Source organism: Podarcis vaucheri (genome assembly GCF_965113315.1).
Source record: "Podarcis vaucheri genome assembly, chromosome: 12".
Classification (NCBI taxonomy): domain Eukaryota; kingdom Metazoa; phylum Chordata; class Lepidosauria; order Squamata; family Lacertidae; genus Podarcis; species Podarcis vaucheri.
In genome coordinates, this window is record NC_138750.1 from 46,086,925 (window position 1) to 46,103,829 (window position 16,905).

The 16,905-nt window shown below is 44.2% G+C and overlaps 1 protein-coding gene and 1 long non-coding RNA gene across 5 annotated transcripts in view; one reads left to right on the top strand and one right to left on the bottom strand.

The window, feature by feature from the left end:
- Positions 1–890, bottom strand: part of NRP1 (neuropilin 1) — a 125,110-nt gene extending 124,220 nt beyond the window's left edge. For 2 of the 3 annotated variants that reach the window (XM_082192227.1, XM_082192226.1), the window contains exon 1: positions 93–889. In XM_082192227.1, coding sequence (XP_082048353.1) covers positions 93–159 — 67 coding nt within the window. In that variant the 5' untranslated portion in view covers positions 160–889. Of the gene's footprint in view, positions 1–92 lie in introns of all 3 variants that reach the window. The other variant, XM_082192228.1, reaches the window with a different exon arrangement.
- LOC309515138 overlaps positions 1–16,905 on the top strand; it is a 29,388-nt gene that overhangs the window by 3,133 nt on the left and 9,350 nt on the right. Inside the window, exons 2-3 of one of the 2 annotated variants that reach the window (XR_014212313.1) lie at positions 15,180–15,261; positions 16,457–16,832. This is a non-coding gene — a long non-coding RNA (uncharacterized lncRNA). Of the gene's footprint in view, positions 1–15,179; positions 15,262–16,456; positions 16,833–16,905 lie in introns of those variants that run through there. The other variant, XR_014212312.1, reaches the window with a different exon arrangement.

Consider the following 16,905-nt stretch of genomic DNA (forward strand, 5'->3'; position numbering starts at 1 on the left):
AGCTGGCTTTATATATCAGGAGCTCAGGTAAGGGGCCCTCTGCTTGCAGCTACCTGGCTTCACTTGAAAGAGATTCCGTGTCAGTCACTTACCACTCTTCAAAGCCCTGCCAAGGGTAATGGTGAGGGCAACACAGTGCAGGAAGAGTCCCCAATCCATCTTCCTTTCTCAGTACAGAAAGACTGAAGAAAGAGAATAAATTATCCGGTCTCTTCAGCGCACAATTCCTCTTAGATCTTAAATCCTCCAGTAGGGCCGGTGCAAAAAGATCAGAAAGCTGGCTCAGTCGGCACAGCAGCGCGAGCGGCAGCAGCAGCAGCAAGAGTCCCGTTAGTACAAGAGACGCTTCTCTGTTTGTTGTGTATCTCCTCAAGTCTCCTGCATCCTGTCATTTAGCTCCGGCTTCCTCTGGCTCGCCCCACACTTGTTCCCTTTCCAGGCGTCACTGCCTTTGCCATTTCCAAACAGACTTTATTTGGGTTTTTTTTAAAAAAAGCACCGGAGGAAAAACTACCGAGGAAGTCCCAAGAGTGAGAAGGGGAAGGGAGTTGGGGAAGTAACAACACCCCTTGCAGCTCTCCGTCTTCTCCAAGTGGTTGCAAAAGTCTCCGAGGGTTCGCCGGGATGAGATGAGCGCCTGTCTGTTACGCGGACGAAGAAGGGAAAGCAGCGGTGAGGACGGAGGCGACTTTTTGTGGCCCGCTTCAGCCCTCTCCCTCCCCGCCCTCCTGCCCTCTTCACCCCGGGATAGCGCGCCCGTCACAGGAGGAGGGGCGCAGGCGTCTTCCTCGCCAGCGATCCCTTCCTGGAAGGGAGATCCGCTCGCCAGGAGAAGAGACCCGAGAGGTGCGCGCTGCCTGCTCCTCCCAGCGCTCGCTCGAGGGCTACTGACCTGGCTGGCCACTTGCGCGGTGGGCTGCGGGCTTGGCAGCCCCAAGGCACCCTACGCGATGGGACGCCGCCGCCGCCGCCGCAATCCAGACCACTGGTAGCGGTGGAAGGAGAGGAAGGCAGCAGAAGTGCCAAGCGGTCAGGCGGCTCCTTCTCGCAGCCTGAGGAGGAGAAGCGCAACTCAGTGGCAATAAGAGCCGAGGCGCCGCCGTCTCCAAAGCCCAAAGTCCCCGCCCTCTCTCCCCCCCTCTCCCACTCTCAGCCCCCTCCCCAAAGGAAGGATCAACAAACAAACAGAAGGAGCCCGGGAGCCCTGAAATTCACCCGGGGAGGTGGCTGGTTGGGTGGGTGGGAAGCGGAGAAGAAGGGGGGGGGAGTGGTTGGGGAAGGGAGGGGAGGGACGCGGACCGACGGACTGACAGTCGGACGAGGAGGAGGAGGAGGGCAGAAGCGTGCCGGCAAGGAGAGGAGCCGCCTCGCCTTCTCCGCGCTCCGCACAAGGGGTGGGTGGGGAGGTGGGTGAAGGGGCGGGGGAGGGGAGGGGGCGTCTCCGCGCGCCAGGTAAAGCGGGCAAAGCGTGACGCGCCCGCGGCCACAGCTGGTCGCCGAAGGAAAACTACCCACGGACAGACCGCTGCCCACAGCGCCCTCTCCTCGGGATCAAAACACCCCGAACGTGGCCAGCCGGCGTTATTCTCTCCCCTCCACTAGAATACGCTAATTCCACGCCTTCCTACAGACACAGAACCGGATTGATAGTCCATTTAGCGAGGCTCTCAGGCAGCACTGTCACCTGAAGATGCCGTATACATGCCCGCCTCAGCTGTAGCCTCGCTGCCATCAGCGGACACTTGGGAGCGTGATTCTCACGTCGCGGCCGCCTTTAAGAATAGGCGCTCGCTCGCTCGCCCCTGTTTGCTCGTCCTCCATCATCCTCCCCCCCCCTTTGATCAGTGGTGCTCGGTGGCTATGCTCCCCCTCCCGCCGCCGTCGCCTGCTGCCCAGTCTGCAAGGCGCGCGCACTCACGCACCCCTGCGGGGAAGCGCCTCGCCTCTACTTGGGGGGATTAAAAGCTCCGTGTTCTCTCTCCTGCTCCCTGTTGCGCATTGTCCTCCCGCCTCTCCCCTCCACCCCCGTGCAAAAGCGCCGTGTACCGGCTACCCGCTTTCAAGCCGCTTCAGCAACGCGCGCCCGCGGACTGGGCACTGGCCACCTGCTGCGCGCCCCATCTCGACAGGACGCCCCATCCATGGCATTCCCCACGCTTTCCACTCCGCTCTCCCCTGAGCGCCGTCTCCTTGCCTGCGCGCGCTCTGACCATCCTCGTTCAACCACCAGCCGGCAACTGGCAGAAGCCCAGATGTGTTTGCCTACAACTGCCCAGCAGCGCCCTTGCACGGAGCTTGTCCTCCCTCGGCGTGTGTTTTCTGGTTTATGCACCTTGCTCCAGCTCCATTTTTCTCCCCCCGTTACTGTCTCCTGACTGACGGTGCGGTGCGGGGCGTATCTTTCGACCCACCACAAACCCACCTCCCTTCCCCGCTTGCCTAGTCACGACCCTTTCCCCGCTCGCCCTCCTGCCACCGACTTCCCGCCGCCTCCGCCTCCGCCTCCTCCTGATCATTAACGCCCTCGCTGGCAATGGAGGCGGGCGGGCGGGCGCGTGAGTGGGTTTGTGTCAGCACAAATGGCAAGCCCAGGCGCGAGGCTAGGCTCCCCCCGGGGCGACACCGCCGATACACAAGCGCGCGCGCACCCCCGGAGGACGCGGGCTGTCTCTTCGGAGAGAAATGTCACACTTTCCCCTCAGCACGCACACTTGAATGAGGGAGATTTCCGGGGCTGCTGCCGCGAGATACGAGGGAGAAAAGTTCTGTATTGGGAGAAGAGAGAGGAAGCCTGGGCGGTTATGCACAGCGGGCGGGAAAAGGCGAGCTGCCAGCCTTCTCCCTTCCTCGGGCCTGCAAGCGGGGAGGCGCTCTGAGAAGAAAAGCGGAGGCGGGCGAGGGCGTGTCCGTTTCCCGCCTTCCCTTTGGTCTCCGGAGGGAGCAGGCGGGGATGTTGATGGGCGCCCACGGGGTGAAGTGCGCCCCAAAACGCGGGAAAGTACGAAAATCGAGACTCTAAGAATTGCTGACTGCCAGATCTCTTGGTGTGTGGGTGTGTGGTGCGCAGTCTTTTTTCTTGGCCCGGGCGAGGAGCGAATTCCCATTCCATACAGGAAAGTGGATCACTTTTATTTTCTCAGAGCTGAGGTGAAGGAAGTGGCGGTCGATCGCGAAGCAGAAATCATCAGCCGCAACCCAAACTCGAACTATCTTTGCTCCCAGGGCGGCTCCAGAGATCCTTCCCGCCCCCGACAAATGTGTTTTCTGGTCAGGAGACAGCAAGACCCAAATTTCTGCACGGGGAAGGCCTCCAGAGGAAAACTCGTCGAGCCACATGAAACAATATAAATTACTTGAATGCGTTTACTTCTCCTAAAAAGACACAACCAGCATCTTTTGCAGATAACTGCTACTTCTGTCCTATAGGGGCACTTGGATATGTGTGCATTTTATTGCCCTGAGCCATTGTGGATACTTTCAAGAAAGGCAGAGTTCTTTTTAGGTGTCTACAGTTAAGAGTATTTGTGTGATTTAGTACTGTAAACCATTGTGAGCACTTTTCAAAGCAAGAATGGCAGAAGATTTTAAAAAAATAACAACCGGCAAAATCTACTGTGAGATTTCACAGGCAAGGATGCTTCTATCATAGCACCTTCAGCTCTCTGGGAAAAAAGAAAGGAGGGGGGAGAGCTCTCCATCTCCAACAGCGTGTGACAATGAATATGGAACAAGGCGACAGTTTCTCAGTGAAGTTTGGAATAAGATTGTAGATATATATGGAATGAGGGGGAACTGTATTAACATAGGTCACCAAAAAGCATACCAGGAGAGGTCTTTTTCTGCTAGGTGTTTCTATAAAAAATGGTGAGAAAATGACTTAGATCTGAAACCTTGCTCAGTTTCCAAGACCTGCCAGAGCATAAATTACTGTCCACACACAAGAGACTGTTACTGTGTTTGAAATAATTTTCAAACAGTTGTAACAGTTGGCAGGCACAAGGCAGTGTAACTACAAACATTTTGCATTTGTGCTTAGGAATCATATGTGGTGTAAGCTGCTTCTTTCTCCCTCCCTCTCTATAGTCTTAAGACCACCAAAAATCAGTAACACTCCACACTTAGATCTATTCCTTTGCCTTTTTTGATCAAATCTTTCCTGACTTTGGAGGCCAGCACCACGCCTCACTCCATTGCACATTTAGGTGATAAACAAATATTTGCATGTTGATTGGAGCACCTGAATTCTAGGTGCAAGATCAAATATTCTCCTCATTGACATTTGTACCATTACATCCTGAGCTGTCATAGTTTGATGCCATTATCTTGCCAGTCTCTTGAAATGGTATTATCAGGGATCACCCATGTTTTATTGTATATTTCTACAATTTGTATACTGCTTAATCATGCAGTCACATTAAAGCAGTTTACAGGAGACTTAATACAATAGAAATAAAAATGCATTTAAACGAAAATAAAAGTGGAATTAAAAAGCCTGCTGGAATTAAAAAAGGTCTTCAGTAGGTGCTGGAAGTTCAACAATGAGGGGGCCTATCTGACCTCAACTGGAAGAGAAGTCCATAAGACTGGGCCCACAATACTGAATGCATGGCTCCCAAAGACCTGGTGAGTGCTCCCAAAGACCTCAGGACCTCAGTGATAGGGCAGGTGCTCCCTGAGAGTATTCTGGACCTGAGTTGTTAAGGGCTGTGTAAAAGGACCTTTAACATGGTCAGTTAGTGTATGGGCAGCCACTGTAAGCTTTTGAGCACTTGAGTTATGTGTTGGCAGTAGTCTGTTCCCATCAACAATCTAGTTTTACACTAGCAGGAGCCTCCAAACTAGGTCCAAGGGTAGCCTGACATTGGGCTTATCCACATTTACGTTTTGTCCTGGTCAGTGGCGAAGCTGCATACTCTGCTACTGGGGGCAGAGAGCAGGCGGGGGCATGGTACGCCACCTGCGAGGGCATGCTGCGCCAGCCCCAGGGTCGTGGTGCGTGTTCTGGGGGTGTGACACGCCATCTGTGGGGGCATGGCACCCGGCGCATGGGAGTTGCATGGTGCATGTCTGCCCCCCCTGCTGCGATGCACCCTACCAGAATAGTGGTGCTGGGGGCGGTCCGCTCCCTCCACACGCCCGTTCCTCCACCAGTGATCCTGGTCTTTCCAGGTACAAGTCCATATTTAAAAGCTCTGTGTCCACGTGGGTTTTAAAAATGTCTGCACCAGAACTTTCCCTGCAGAAACCCACTCTTTACCACTCAGAGCAAACATCAGATCAGGGGGGCTGCTGTTTGATATTTTCTCTTTTCTTTTTTTAAAAAAATATTTTTATTGCAAGTTTTAAACAGAAAAAGAAATCACCAAACATATACGTATACAATACCTTCACCAAAAAGTAACAAACAAAAGAAACATAAGTAAACAAAAACATAGACATAGAATAAAAGAGAAAAAAACCACAGCTGTTAATACTTCATTTTTTTCATAATTATTTGGACTTCCTCACATCTCCCTTTCCTGCGTTCTCCATAATAAAATTACAAACAGCAATTTATTACCTTATTTCAGTTCCTATTTTATAGTTCTCATATATTATGCCTCGAACTTTAATTATTTTTATCAAATACTTATCTGCTTGGTTTAAACATAACATTACTTCAAATTTCATCTTTATCATTAAATTCCACCTATTCTCGTATATCTTTCAACTAAATTGCTGATCCCATGTTACTTCCTTCCGTGCATTTTCTTAGCATTCATACAACTTATAATGCTTTTGTAAATAGTCTTTAAACTTTTTCCAGTCCTCTTCCACTGTCTCTTCTCCCAGATCGCGGATTCTGCCAGTCATTTCAGCCAACTCCATGTAGTCCATCAGTTGCTGTTTGATATTTTCTCAATTGAGCTTTTAAAACCAGAATTTTGCAGGGAAACCTCTGGAGGGAGAAAAAAAAGAGGACATTAAGACACAAAGCTTTAAAGTGTTGACCATACCTGGAAAGAGTGGAGGAAAGTTAAGTGTGAATAAGCCCACAGAGCACATTGCAATGATCAGGTTTTGAGGTTACCAGTGCATGAATCACTGTGGCCAGACTATCCCTGTACAGGAACAATCATAGTCAGTGTTACAGCCATAGCTGGTAAAAGGCACTAAAGCTACCTGAGCTACCAGGGACAAAGATGGATCCAGGAACATCCCCAAAGTTCAAAGTTGTTAAAAGTCTGCCATCCTAAAGTCAGACAGGATGGTGGGCTCAGTCCCAGTCTTGTCATATTTCCTCAGCTTAGCCAGTCTCTGAGCCCATCATAGAAGTACTTACGCATTTACTGGATAGATTGTGATGCATATTTTATAGATAGTACATCAAACTCCTTCTGTATTTTTCTTAAGTGACATTCAAATAAGTTGGCGATGGGTTAACACAGTGCTCTGAAGATTCAGATCCAGCTGTTAAGTGAACTCTATATAATACAAATCAATGAGATGAAGCTTTCTTCATAGTTGCTAGGCTGGCAATCTCTGCATCTTATTACTGAGAAAGCATATCCAAAGTTAAGACAGCATATTGCATATTTAAAGTAGGTTCTTAAAATATGTGTGCTAAACAGCACCAGAAGCTGATTTTGGGTATGGTTTCACTTACTGAGCAGACATCTGGAGAATAAATGTGCGGTATTAAAAAGTTATACCTATCATCTGAATATCATGGTTTTCTTCCACTTTTAGTTAGTTTGGTTCTTGTAGTCTCTCTGTGAGAATAAATGAATACTCAATCACAATATACAAAGCTACTTTAAACTAAAACCCATCTGGTTTTTGGCGATAGCTTTCTTCTTGGTTTGCAGTACTATCTTCTTGTATTTCCATATAGTTCTTGTGCTTTTTATGCTTTGCTTATTCTACAAAATAGCTTTAACTATAAAGGCACTTCTGACTAATGATATGTCCACCATTTCAATCGCTTTGATCAACGACTCCATAGAACTCATTCTAATTTTGTGTCTGGTGTAATGCTTTCTAAATGTACATTATGTCTAGAGGCGCTGCCACCTGTCCTTGTTTTGATGAGGTACTCTCTCTTTAGCCAATGGCTCCAGCTGTGCAAACACCAGTCAGTAGCCACTGAGAGAGGGGGGGGGGTTCAGGTGTGTGGATGACTAATAGACTTTTTAATTCAAAGAATGCAAAGATAGAGTATACAAGGTAGGCAAAGATGGTAATAGATTCCTAGAGTTCCAGAGCAGCTGACAATTGTACTGCCACCAGACTATTCAGTAAATGCTGCATTGATATCTTCATTCTTGTTGTAGGAAGCTGCCCCACTATCCACAGCCCTGATAGTGCTGGACACCAGCAGTGATGAAAGTATATCACACTTCCATTATGTATGTCATTGGGAATCCCATAATGCCATATCAGTAATCCAGGCTAGGTGATAAATGCAACTGAAAGATTTTACAACTACTCCACAAAATGTGTGAGAATTTTTGATACCCCATGCTTGCTTGTGTCTGCTTATTTGAAACATGGGACACAAGCCGGATGCCTTTGGAAGTCTCATTAATGTCACTCGTTTTGATGCCATCAGTTATGTACCAGTGAGGCTCTAGAAGGAAGCTGGAACTCAAAGTGGTCCAAACTCAATATACATACAAGGGAAGCTGATAGGTATTAAGTAATGCTTTGTGTTCATTCAACTCCTACCTTTGAATTCACTCAAATGTGGCACCCTTGAAGCTTAGGATACTATGGCACCCAGTGCAGTTTATTCCTAAAGATATGTGGAAAGGGTTCTCTCTGTAATGACTCTCTGCCCCCCCACCCCAGTTTATTAACTGTTGTTGTCTGTGTGCCTTTCTGCCTGACATTACCCAGACATTGAGTAATCTAGACCTGCCAGCTTGGTTCAAGGAAGGTGATATTTCAAACATGAGCAAACTGATGAAGATAAAGCTATTTGCACTTCACTCTAAAGTTTAAACCTTAGGTTTCCAAACCAACCACAGTCATTGAGCCAAGAACAAACCTTGGTTACCATTCATAGTTTGGAGAGAAACAAACCACAAGCCTAAATTCAGATGCAATGCTGTCTCGGCTGATGGCCTGTTTCCTGGCAATGTGACAGGAGCAGGGGATGAACAAAACCACTTTCCATTTCAACCATGTGTGCCAGCACATCCTTTTACATATAAACTACAGTGGTACCTCGGGTTAAGAACTTAATTTGTTCTGGAGGTCTGTTCTTAACCTGAAACTGTTCTTAACCTGAAGCACCACTTTAGCTAATAGGGCCTCCTGCTGCTGCTGCGCCGCTGCTGCACAATTTCTGTTCTCATCCTGAAGCAAAGTTCTTAACCTGAGGTACTATTTCTGGGTTAGTGGAGTCTGTAACTTGAAGCGTATATAACCTGAAGTGAATGTAACCTGAGGTACCACTGTATAGTTTATCTTAAGCATGGTTTAAAAGTGATGTGTGAACCAGGTCATTGTGATGCTTGGTGACAGACTGACACCCAGTAGTCCCAAATGGCAGACAATGAGCTAAATCTTTTTTAAAGGTTTACCACTTCAGGCTACAGGTGGACACTCATATAACTGAATGCTTCATCAGGGGGAAAAATCATATAGAAAATTGACATGTCAGGGAAAAGGCTAGAACTCTTCTCCTTGGCATGAGTTGCTTTAAGTCATGGGAAACTTCACCTGCAGTCCAAAACTGACACAGAAGAGGTTTACCTGTTTGGCAGGACTAGGCTGGAGAGTATGGGACATTATATGTATGGTGGGTTCCCCCCCCCAATATAAACTAATAAATAATACACTGATAGAGTATGCGCTGAGGTGCTTTCTCCCCTTTGCGTTAAAAATGGCAATTACTTAATTGAAGTGCACAGGTGTGACATATATTTCTCAGAAGGAAACTTACACAATTGCCGTAGGAACATATTTCCAGCATCTAGTAGTTTATGGGACGACATGGGGAGCATTCCATTGAGAAGGCAGCAGCTTTGAGTGGAGGCTGGTGGGATGCAAACAATTGTCTTGCACTTAAGGAGAGAAAGCTAAAGAAAGTGAAAGCTATTTGCTTTCATATTAGTCACATTATGATAAAAAGGTATAATTAGGCAAAATACACAATTAGTAGAATAATGTGCTGACTTCATTTTAGTCTCTACTGTATTATAAGTACAATAAATAATATACCACTTCCACTCAGAACAGATGGCAGCATTAGTTAGGTATTGTTACTATGTACCCCAACTGCTTCTTAAAATACGGATTAGTGTCATGGCAGGTAGAACAGATAGTATGTATTAAAAAAAATATTAGCAAAAAGGCCACATAAAAATATTGCTGCTGTGTGAAGGTTAATGTCCTGTTTTACCACTTTTTAAAACAACCGTATATGAGCACTTCCAAATTTTGGAAAGGAAAGTGGCACAAAGCATCAAAAGTGTTTATTTTTATCTTTTAAAATTGTACAAACAAGTACCATGGAGTGGAAGAGTCGTATTGTCACTAAGCATAACTGCTAATGAAAGGAAAAGCTCTTAAAATCCACTGGGTGTCTATGACATTTGTTGCAACTACTTTTCATCAGTAATGTGTTCAAGGTACAAAAGTGTGATTTGAGTGTTGTGAGGTGCAATATTCCTGAAACAGAAAAGCAGCCTTGGGTGACCACAGCTCTTGTGTGATGAATTTAGTGTGTCGAAAGAACTGTGCAGGCAGAAACTATGAGTAAAATGCTGTATTCCACATAGCATTCACCAGTAGTGTCTAGTGGTACAGGCACAGCAATAAAGCCAACTTAATATTCCCTTTTCTGTGGCCAATTCATTCCACCTTCATGCCACCTGCCACCTCCCATTCTTGGTTACCAGCAGTGACCTCCATGTTGGGAATCCAGATAAACAATCCCACCCTACCCTGCTATGTCCCACTAGTCACTATTAGCACTTGCCAAGCTGGTGCCTTCCAAATGTTTTGAACTAAAACTCCACCCTATGTTGGTTCAGGCTGATGTTAGTACAAAGCATCTGGCTGTAGTGCAAAACATGTTAAGATTTCTGAAGCCCATGAGAAATAGCAATTCCTAATTGGAGGAAGTTGTGAGGAACACCATGCAACATATAAAACAGCAAACCACAAGAGGAGTCCAGTGCTACTGCTTCCAGCTTTGTGAGAACAGTTCTATCCTACATCAAGACCAGCAGCCAGCTCAGTGACATTTAAGCACAATCTGTTATAACAAAATAGAGAGAGGCACATGACTGGAAACTATGCAGATAAAAACATGAGAGCCAGAAGGAAGAGTTGAGTAGGCAGAACATATTTAACCTTGGCACATACCTACGCAATAAGGGCATGTGTCTAGCTCATTCTACCTACCTATTATATTCATCTGTAACAGTATTTCTGTACCATCATATAAAAACTCAGGGCAATGAACAATGGTAAAACATCATCAAAAACAATACAAATAATCATTAAACTGATTAACAAAAAAAGGAATTGCAAGAGGATGCCTGCTGGATCTCTGCTGGAAGTGTTCCTTAGCATCGGGTTACTAAATGCACAACTTCTAGTCGAAGCTAGTAGTGCCTCTGTAATAGGGAATCCCATGTAGATGAACACCCAATTTCCTCTATCATTCTGAGCATTGTCTGAGATTCTATAATATGCCACATCTAAGCCTAAGTATGTACAAATGAGTATGTAACCAAATGCACATTATTCCTTCATTTATCATACCTTGGTAGACTCAACCCAATGATTATTAAATGACAAGGCTCAAGGAACTGATTAAAAGAATAATCAGATACTTCTTCTTAATACAGAGGTTGGGAATTGGATCCAATGAGCTGTCTGGATCCTTACCTTCCTGATCTCCCACCAGCCAAGGCTGAGTCTACCTGTCAGCTGCATGTCATGCTACCCATTTTCCTTTGTCTGCTCGGTTTCATATCAGTTTGGGCAAAGGCACAGCACTTTGCAAAAGCAAACAGTCAGCGGATTGATGGCGCTTGCAAGGCCCAGTGCCTTTGCAAGTGTGGATGACCACAGTGGTGATTGCAGAAGTGCAGTGCTTTTCAGCCATAGCAGATTGGCAGTGTCTGCATACCCTGCCTTATCTGCCCCACACTATAGGGCAGGACAATATGGCCTTGTGGGCCAAATGCAGAGGCCTGGTGAGCCTAACTAGTTTTGGGAGCCAAAGGTTGCCCACTGTTGCTTTAGTATACCACATCACTCAACTGTACCTCTTCCATACCCATCCCTGTAGTATGCGGCTTTGTTTATTTGGCTCCAGTGAAGTGGAATTTCTGTGCTGTTTTTGCTCCCTGATCATAGCACAACATGTTCTCGCTTGTGTAGGTTATCTGTGGGAGGCCCTACATTTTGGGCAGCTGGTTGGATGAGCTGGTCTTCTGTTCTCTTCCAACACTGCATTTCTATGAACAATACCTTATTTTATTTTATTTTTCAGCTCTGTGTTTAGGGATTTTGTTTTGGTTCAGGTCCATCTCTGGTTTTGTCTTTGTATTTACAGTGCTCTATTGAAGAATGTTTGCACTCTGATTATAAAGCTACTTCCTGGAAACTTTATAATTCATCCTTAAAATACTGCCCTAAGCTAAATCATGTAATATAAAACTTAAAACTGCAGATGAAAAAAAATTAAGCATTTTGCCATTAAAACAATGTGTTTCAGCAACTTTGAAGTTTACCCTTTTCATGAACTTCCATAAACTCAGAAAGAAATCATTTCAGAATGAAGTTTGGCAAGTGATTAATCATGACAAGGGGCTTATTTATTTGGTGCTATTTTGAAAGAAAAACACAATAAATTAAAACCAGCCAGGATATTCACTTGTAGCAGAAAGATATGCAGTGTGGTGTTATATCAAAGAAATCACAGCAATAGTATTGGTCCCAAACAATGATTAGTGCTTGAAACCAAGTAAGGCCAATTGTCCATCTAGTCTGACTAGCATGTCTGCTCTGACTGGTTTTGGCTATCCAGGACCTTGGGCAGGGGTCTTTCTACCTAGGAAAGACCAAATATTGAACCTGGGGAGTTCTGCATGCAGGGCATGATCCTCGACTTTGCTTCTAGTGCACTATTTTTAGCTGCACTGATAGAAGGCATAGTAGCAGCAGCAGCATAGTACAGGAGACAACAATCTGTAATGGAACCTGTAATGTATCCTCTAAAATACAACCACTTAGGGATTAATTCAGTCATTTCCATTGGTTGTATCTTGGGCTGGGTTGAAAATGCCTTCCTTTCATGGGGCCATTTGTTTCCCACAAAAGTGCATTTTTGGAAACTTTCAGGCCAGTGGGGGCAACCATCTTTCCTTTAAAAAAACACAAATAAATTGAAATATACTCGGAGTCGAGAGTGGATTTCATGCTCTTTATTCAGCTCATAGTAGTGAGGAGGAATGGAATTTCGCCCAGAATCTCTGCTTTATATACATTATTTACACAATGGGCCCCACGTGATTGGCTAATTCCGGGATTCTCCTGTAGGCCAATCAGGTTACGTATTCACTTCTACCTGGAGCTGGATTGGGTGGCTCCTGTGGACCAATCACACTGCCGCATTCTGGAGCCTATTGTTCTAGGACCAATCAGACTGCTGCATTTTGGATCCTATTCAACTCAGTACATAACATAAATGAAAAGAATATCCCTAGGAATGGCACTATACCATGATAGAGCATCATTCCTATTGGGCCATTCACAATTAGGAATGTTACCAGGTTGCTTCTGCTTATTGTAGTAGCTCCATTGTCCATGCAAATTTCTAGGTTTTCATCATCCTGTGGTCACCTGTAAACTTGGCTACTCCACTGTTCACTTGATCCAGCCAACTGATGGGTTGTTTGGAACCATGGCAATTTTTAAAAAAATAGTCATCTGTTACCCTGTCTGGGTTTCTGTGTGGCAGCTTGTTCTGGAGAGCCACAAATACAGCCATCTATGCAGCACATGCGTTTGTTGGTGTCACACTTTCCTGAGTTGGGGCACCTGTAGTTGTTGCAGTCAGGATATACAAGCAGAAATGGGAAAACCCACAAAATTGCAAATTTTAAAACAGCCTTGAAAGAATATGTTCAGAATCTGAATTTAATGGGCTCCAACTGATTTGCAGTAACCAGAGTTAAAATCCCAAGACATCTTATTTCCTAGGTATTATTATGTTAAATGTTATATCCTGGCATCTTTAGGGACTCTCAGTGACCCACCTTTAAGACACATTTCTGGTTTTCACACACTTGGCATCAACAATAGTACAACACCGGGTGCTTCTAGACCATTCATTGCATTAATATTGGCGTGTTTCCACTTATTTCAATAGAGTTCAATGACATTGCAATGCTGCAAGGCCTCTTTATACTCCAATGGCAAAATTGCCATTTGACTTCACAGGGAGCAAGAGCAGGCCCTGGATAATTAGATAATTAAATTAGATAATTAGCTTGTTATTATCAACTTCTTTTGTGCTTGCTAAGGAAATTAAATATTAGTGTTTGTTTCAACAAGGCAAGCTTTATAACTTAAAGAGGCAGCTGGTTTGTTTTAAGTGTTCATCTTCCTTCAAAGATACAAAAATATAACAAGAAGTGTTTTTTAAAAAATAAAAAACATAATGCAAGAAGCAAAGGACTGCTCACTTTAAGTTTGACTTTCATTGGCCTGACAAGAAAATGAATGTTCCACCCATCTAATCTACCTGCTTTGTACATTTATATACTTACACTGAACCATTATTGAACATTATAACTCCTACTACCTACATTCTACATTTTACATAATAATACTAGAAGGGATACAGCCTTATTAGGAAAATGGAAGCTATCATCATGATTCGGCATGTTTTAATGCATCCCCTTCAGCCTGAACACAGCAATCACCGTAAACAAGCGGTTGTACTGCATTCATTACAGATCATCTCCCCTTTCTCTGAGTCATATTTCATCTTCTTCAATAGGTGTTCTCCATCATAATTTTGCCTGTCACTTATTACAGTTGATGTTAAATGGCTTTTCAGCTAAATGCTTGTTTGTGTTATTTATTAACTAGAGTATGTTTGCAGCGGTATATTTTATGAAAGTCAGACAAGATGTGTAAGCCCACTTTTAAAATGCTGGGAACTGGCATTGTGCAGAGGTGAGGGGCCCAATCCTGAGGACCAATGGAACCAGAAGGATTCTGACACCTTCTGAAAGGTTGTGCACCAGTTGGCAAGGGCAGTTGTATTGTGGCCCTGGGGAACACCCAGAGTGGATGGTTGACTGGATGGTTGTTGGGGATTTGTTGCTGCTGTTGCCCTTTTGTATCTTTATTTTAGATCTTGTGATTTGTGTGGAAATGGTTCAGTTTGGTTGTGTGTTTTTAAGTATTTTATTTATTGTTTGTGACTACTTTTCTCATGTTGTAGCTATGAATTCTTTTCACGTTGTAAGCCACTTGAGCATGGTTTGAGCTGTGGAAAGGCAGCATACAAATAAAATTATGCATGTACGTGCACTGCAAAGTTAGGAGAAGTGCAAATTTTGAAGAATGGTCGTGCTTTGTTTCATAGGGTGCAAATTAGGCAGGTTTTGCCTTTAAATGTGAACTGAATTGAATTTCTACGCCAGCCCTAGTGGGGGAGGACAGAATAGCTTGATTTGGTTTTATCTTACTGCCACATTAACTGTGTTAGGTTTCCCTTTTGTTTTTGTATGGTGTACTTTATGTTTTCTAACGACTGTTAGCTGCCTTGAGCAAATTTCAAAAGGTGGAGCACAAATGTTTTTAACAACAACAATAAGAATCCCTTGTGCTGTAGGTTATTCTTAGAATATGTTAAGATAGTAATATGATTACTTCTGAGCTTTAAAAAAAATGAGCTGGAAATTGATATGCACAAGTCTTCTTATTTTCAATTCATATAACTCAGTGTCTTTGCAAAATCTTGTGGCAATGACTTCTACAAATAAATTGTGTGCGTTTCATGACGGAGGATTTCTTTTTGCTTGTCCTGAGCTTACTGACCATAAATTTCACTGGACAACCATGGGCTCTTGAGTTCTGAGATAAAGTGAATGAAAGACAGGGGACCATTTCTCTCTACTCAGTTGTTTCTTTTTTATAACCCTGTATCTTGTCCTTCACAGCTAAAAGAAGGCGTGGAGGTGAAAGCTCCAGTTCTCGTTCCAGAGTGGAAGTTAGATGCGGGAGGCCTGGAGAAGAGGGAAGGTGGGCTTTAGCAGTGATATGCTTCTTTATATGTAATTTTCTAAACACATTTCCCCCCTGTGACAAGTCATTTGCATCCTTGGATTCATGATGTCTGGGATAATTAAGAACTGATTTCATAGGGATCGCTCAGGTTGCCATAGCAGCTGAAACTTACTCCTTTTGTGAAAATGTTACAAGCCCCTTGACTCTTGTTTACCATGTAACCAGACACATTATTAGCTTAATGAAGGAGCGCTTCAAGTGGCTTTTTCCAAATTTGTAAGTTATCTGTCCAACAAGTAGATCGCTGCTGTGTGCTGTGTTATTCACAGGGGCCATCTGGACAGCATTCGAAAAGGCTACATATCCTTTGCCAGCCAACATCTTATTTGCTGTGGAAAAAACCCCCAAATGAAAACCAATGGTTCTCTCTAAATGTGCTCTGTGATGTTGGCTTTTATATTTCAGCTGCTTCCTTGGCTTTACATTGTTGCAATTCTTTTTCTAAAAAAAATAAAAATAAAAATCTAAAGGTTTAAAATTATAAATGCTGCCCTCTTTTAATGACTGAAAACTGGATAGTCATACGCCACTGACTATTCCAGAATCCTGTTCCAGTTCTAATTATTAACTGTTGTTTGTGCATCCCAGAAAGAGCTGTAGAATCCTTGCCATTTGTGCATTGTTTTTGAGCTGCCATCTTGGCTCGCTCTTCAAGGATCATGTAAACAGCTACTTGCTCCTCTGTCTTTGCATTGTATCATGTCAAAAGAAAAGAAAAAAAAGATCTGTTTGTCTGAACACAATGTGCAAGTGAGCACATTTTTAAAATGTAGATAGAGGATTTGATATAGCAATTGTGGCTCACAGACCTGTGTGCCCCCACCTCACCCCCAACAGTGTGTGTGTGTGTGTGTGTGTGTGTGTGTGTGTGTGTGTTATAGTTTGGTTCCATGCAGCCAGAAGGCAGTTTGCTTTTCTTTAGGCAGAAGTTATTGCACGACTATAGGGACAGAAAAAGGACTGAATCACATCAAAGTGCTTATAAGATGGTGGTGGTAATGAGTTGTATCCAGTTTGTGCCCTTCTATGAGGATGAGGGCTTTTGATTTGGCAGAATCCAAATATTCTAGAAAGGATTTCTGGGGAGAGGGGCTGGGGGCTGCAGTTAAGAAGGTATTGGCAAATATCTGCTCCCTTCCTATTCCATTAGCAAATAGGTTTCAATGGATAAACAGCACAAGGAACACCAGTTGGGTCTGTCCAATATACACAACAAAGTGTTATGTCTGATTTCTATGGAATCCAAGGCTGTGGCTATGGGAGAAGCAAGATCCTCTTGGAGTGTTAATGCTGTGAACCCCTCTATCATAGGCTTGGATTCTGAAGGAAACATGAACCCTGAGTAAGTGCCTGGAACCCCTGGAATCTTGAACCGTTCAGAGACTGGGGGGGCGTGCAATAATGCATTAAATTATTCCTTTTGCTGTGATAGCAATATACAAAATGTTGATAAAACTATAATAGAAAATAAGCTATGAATGAATGTTTGATTTTTAAAAAGTTTTTTCTATGTCTAAGTAGACATCACCTTGCTGACAAAGGCCCTATAGTTAAAGCTATGGTTTTCCCAGTAGTGATGTATGGAAGTGAGAGCTGGAC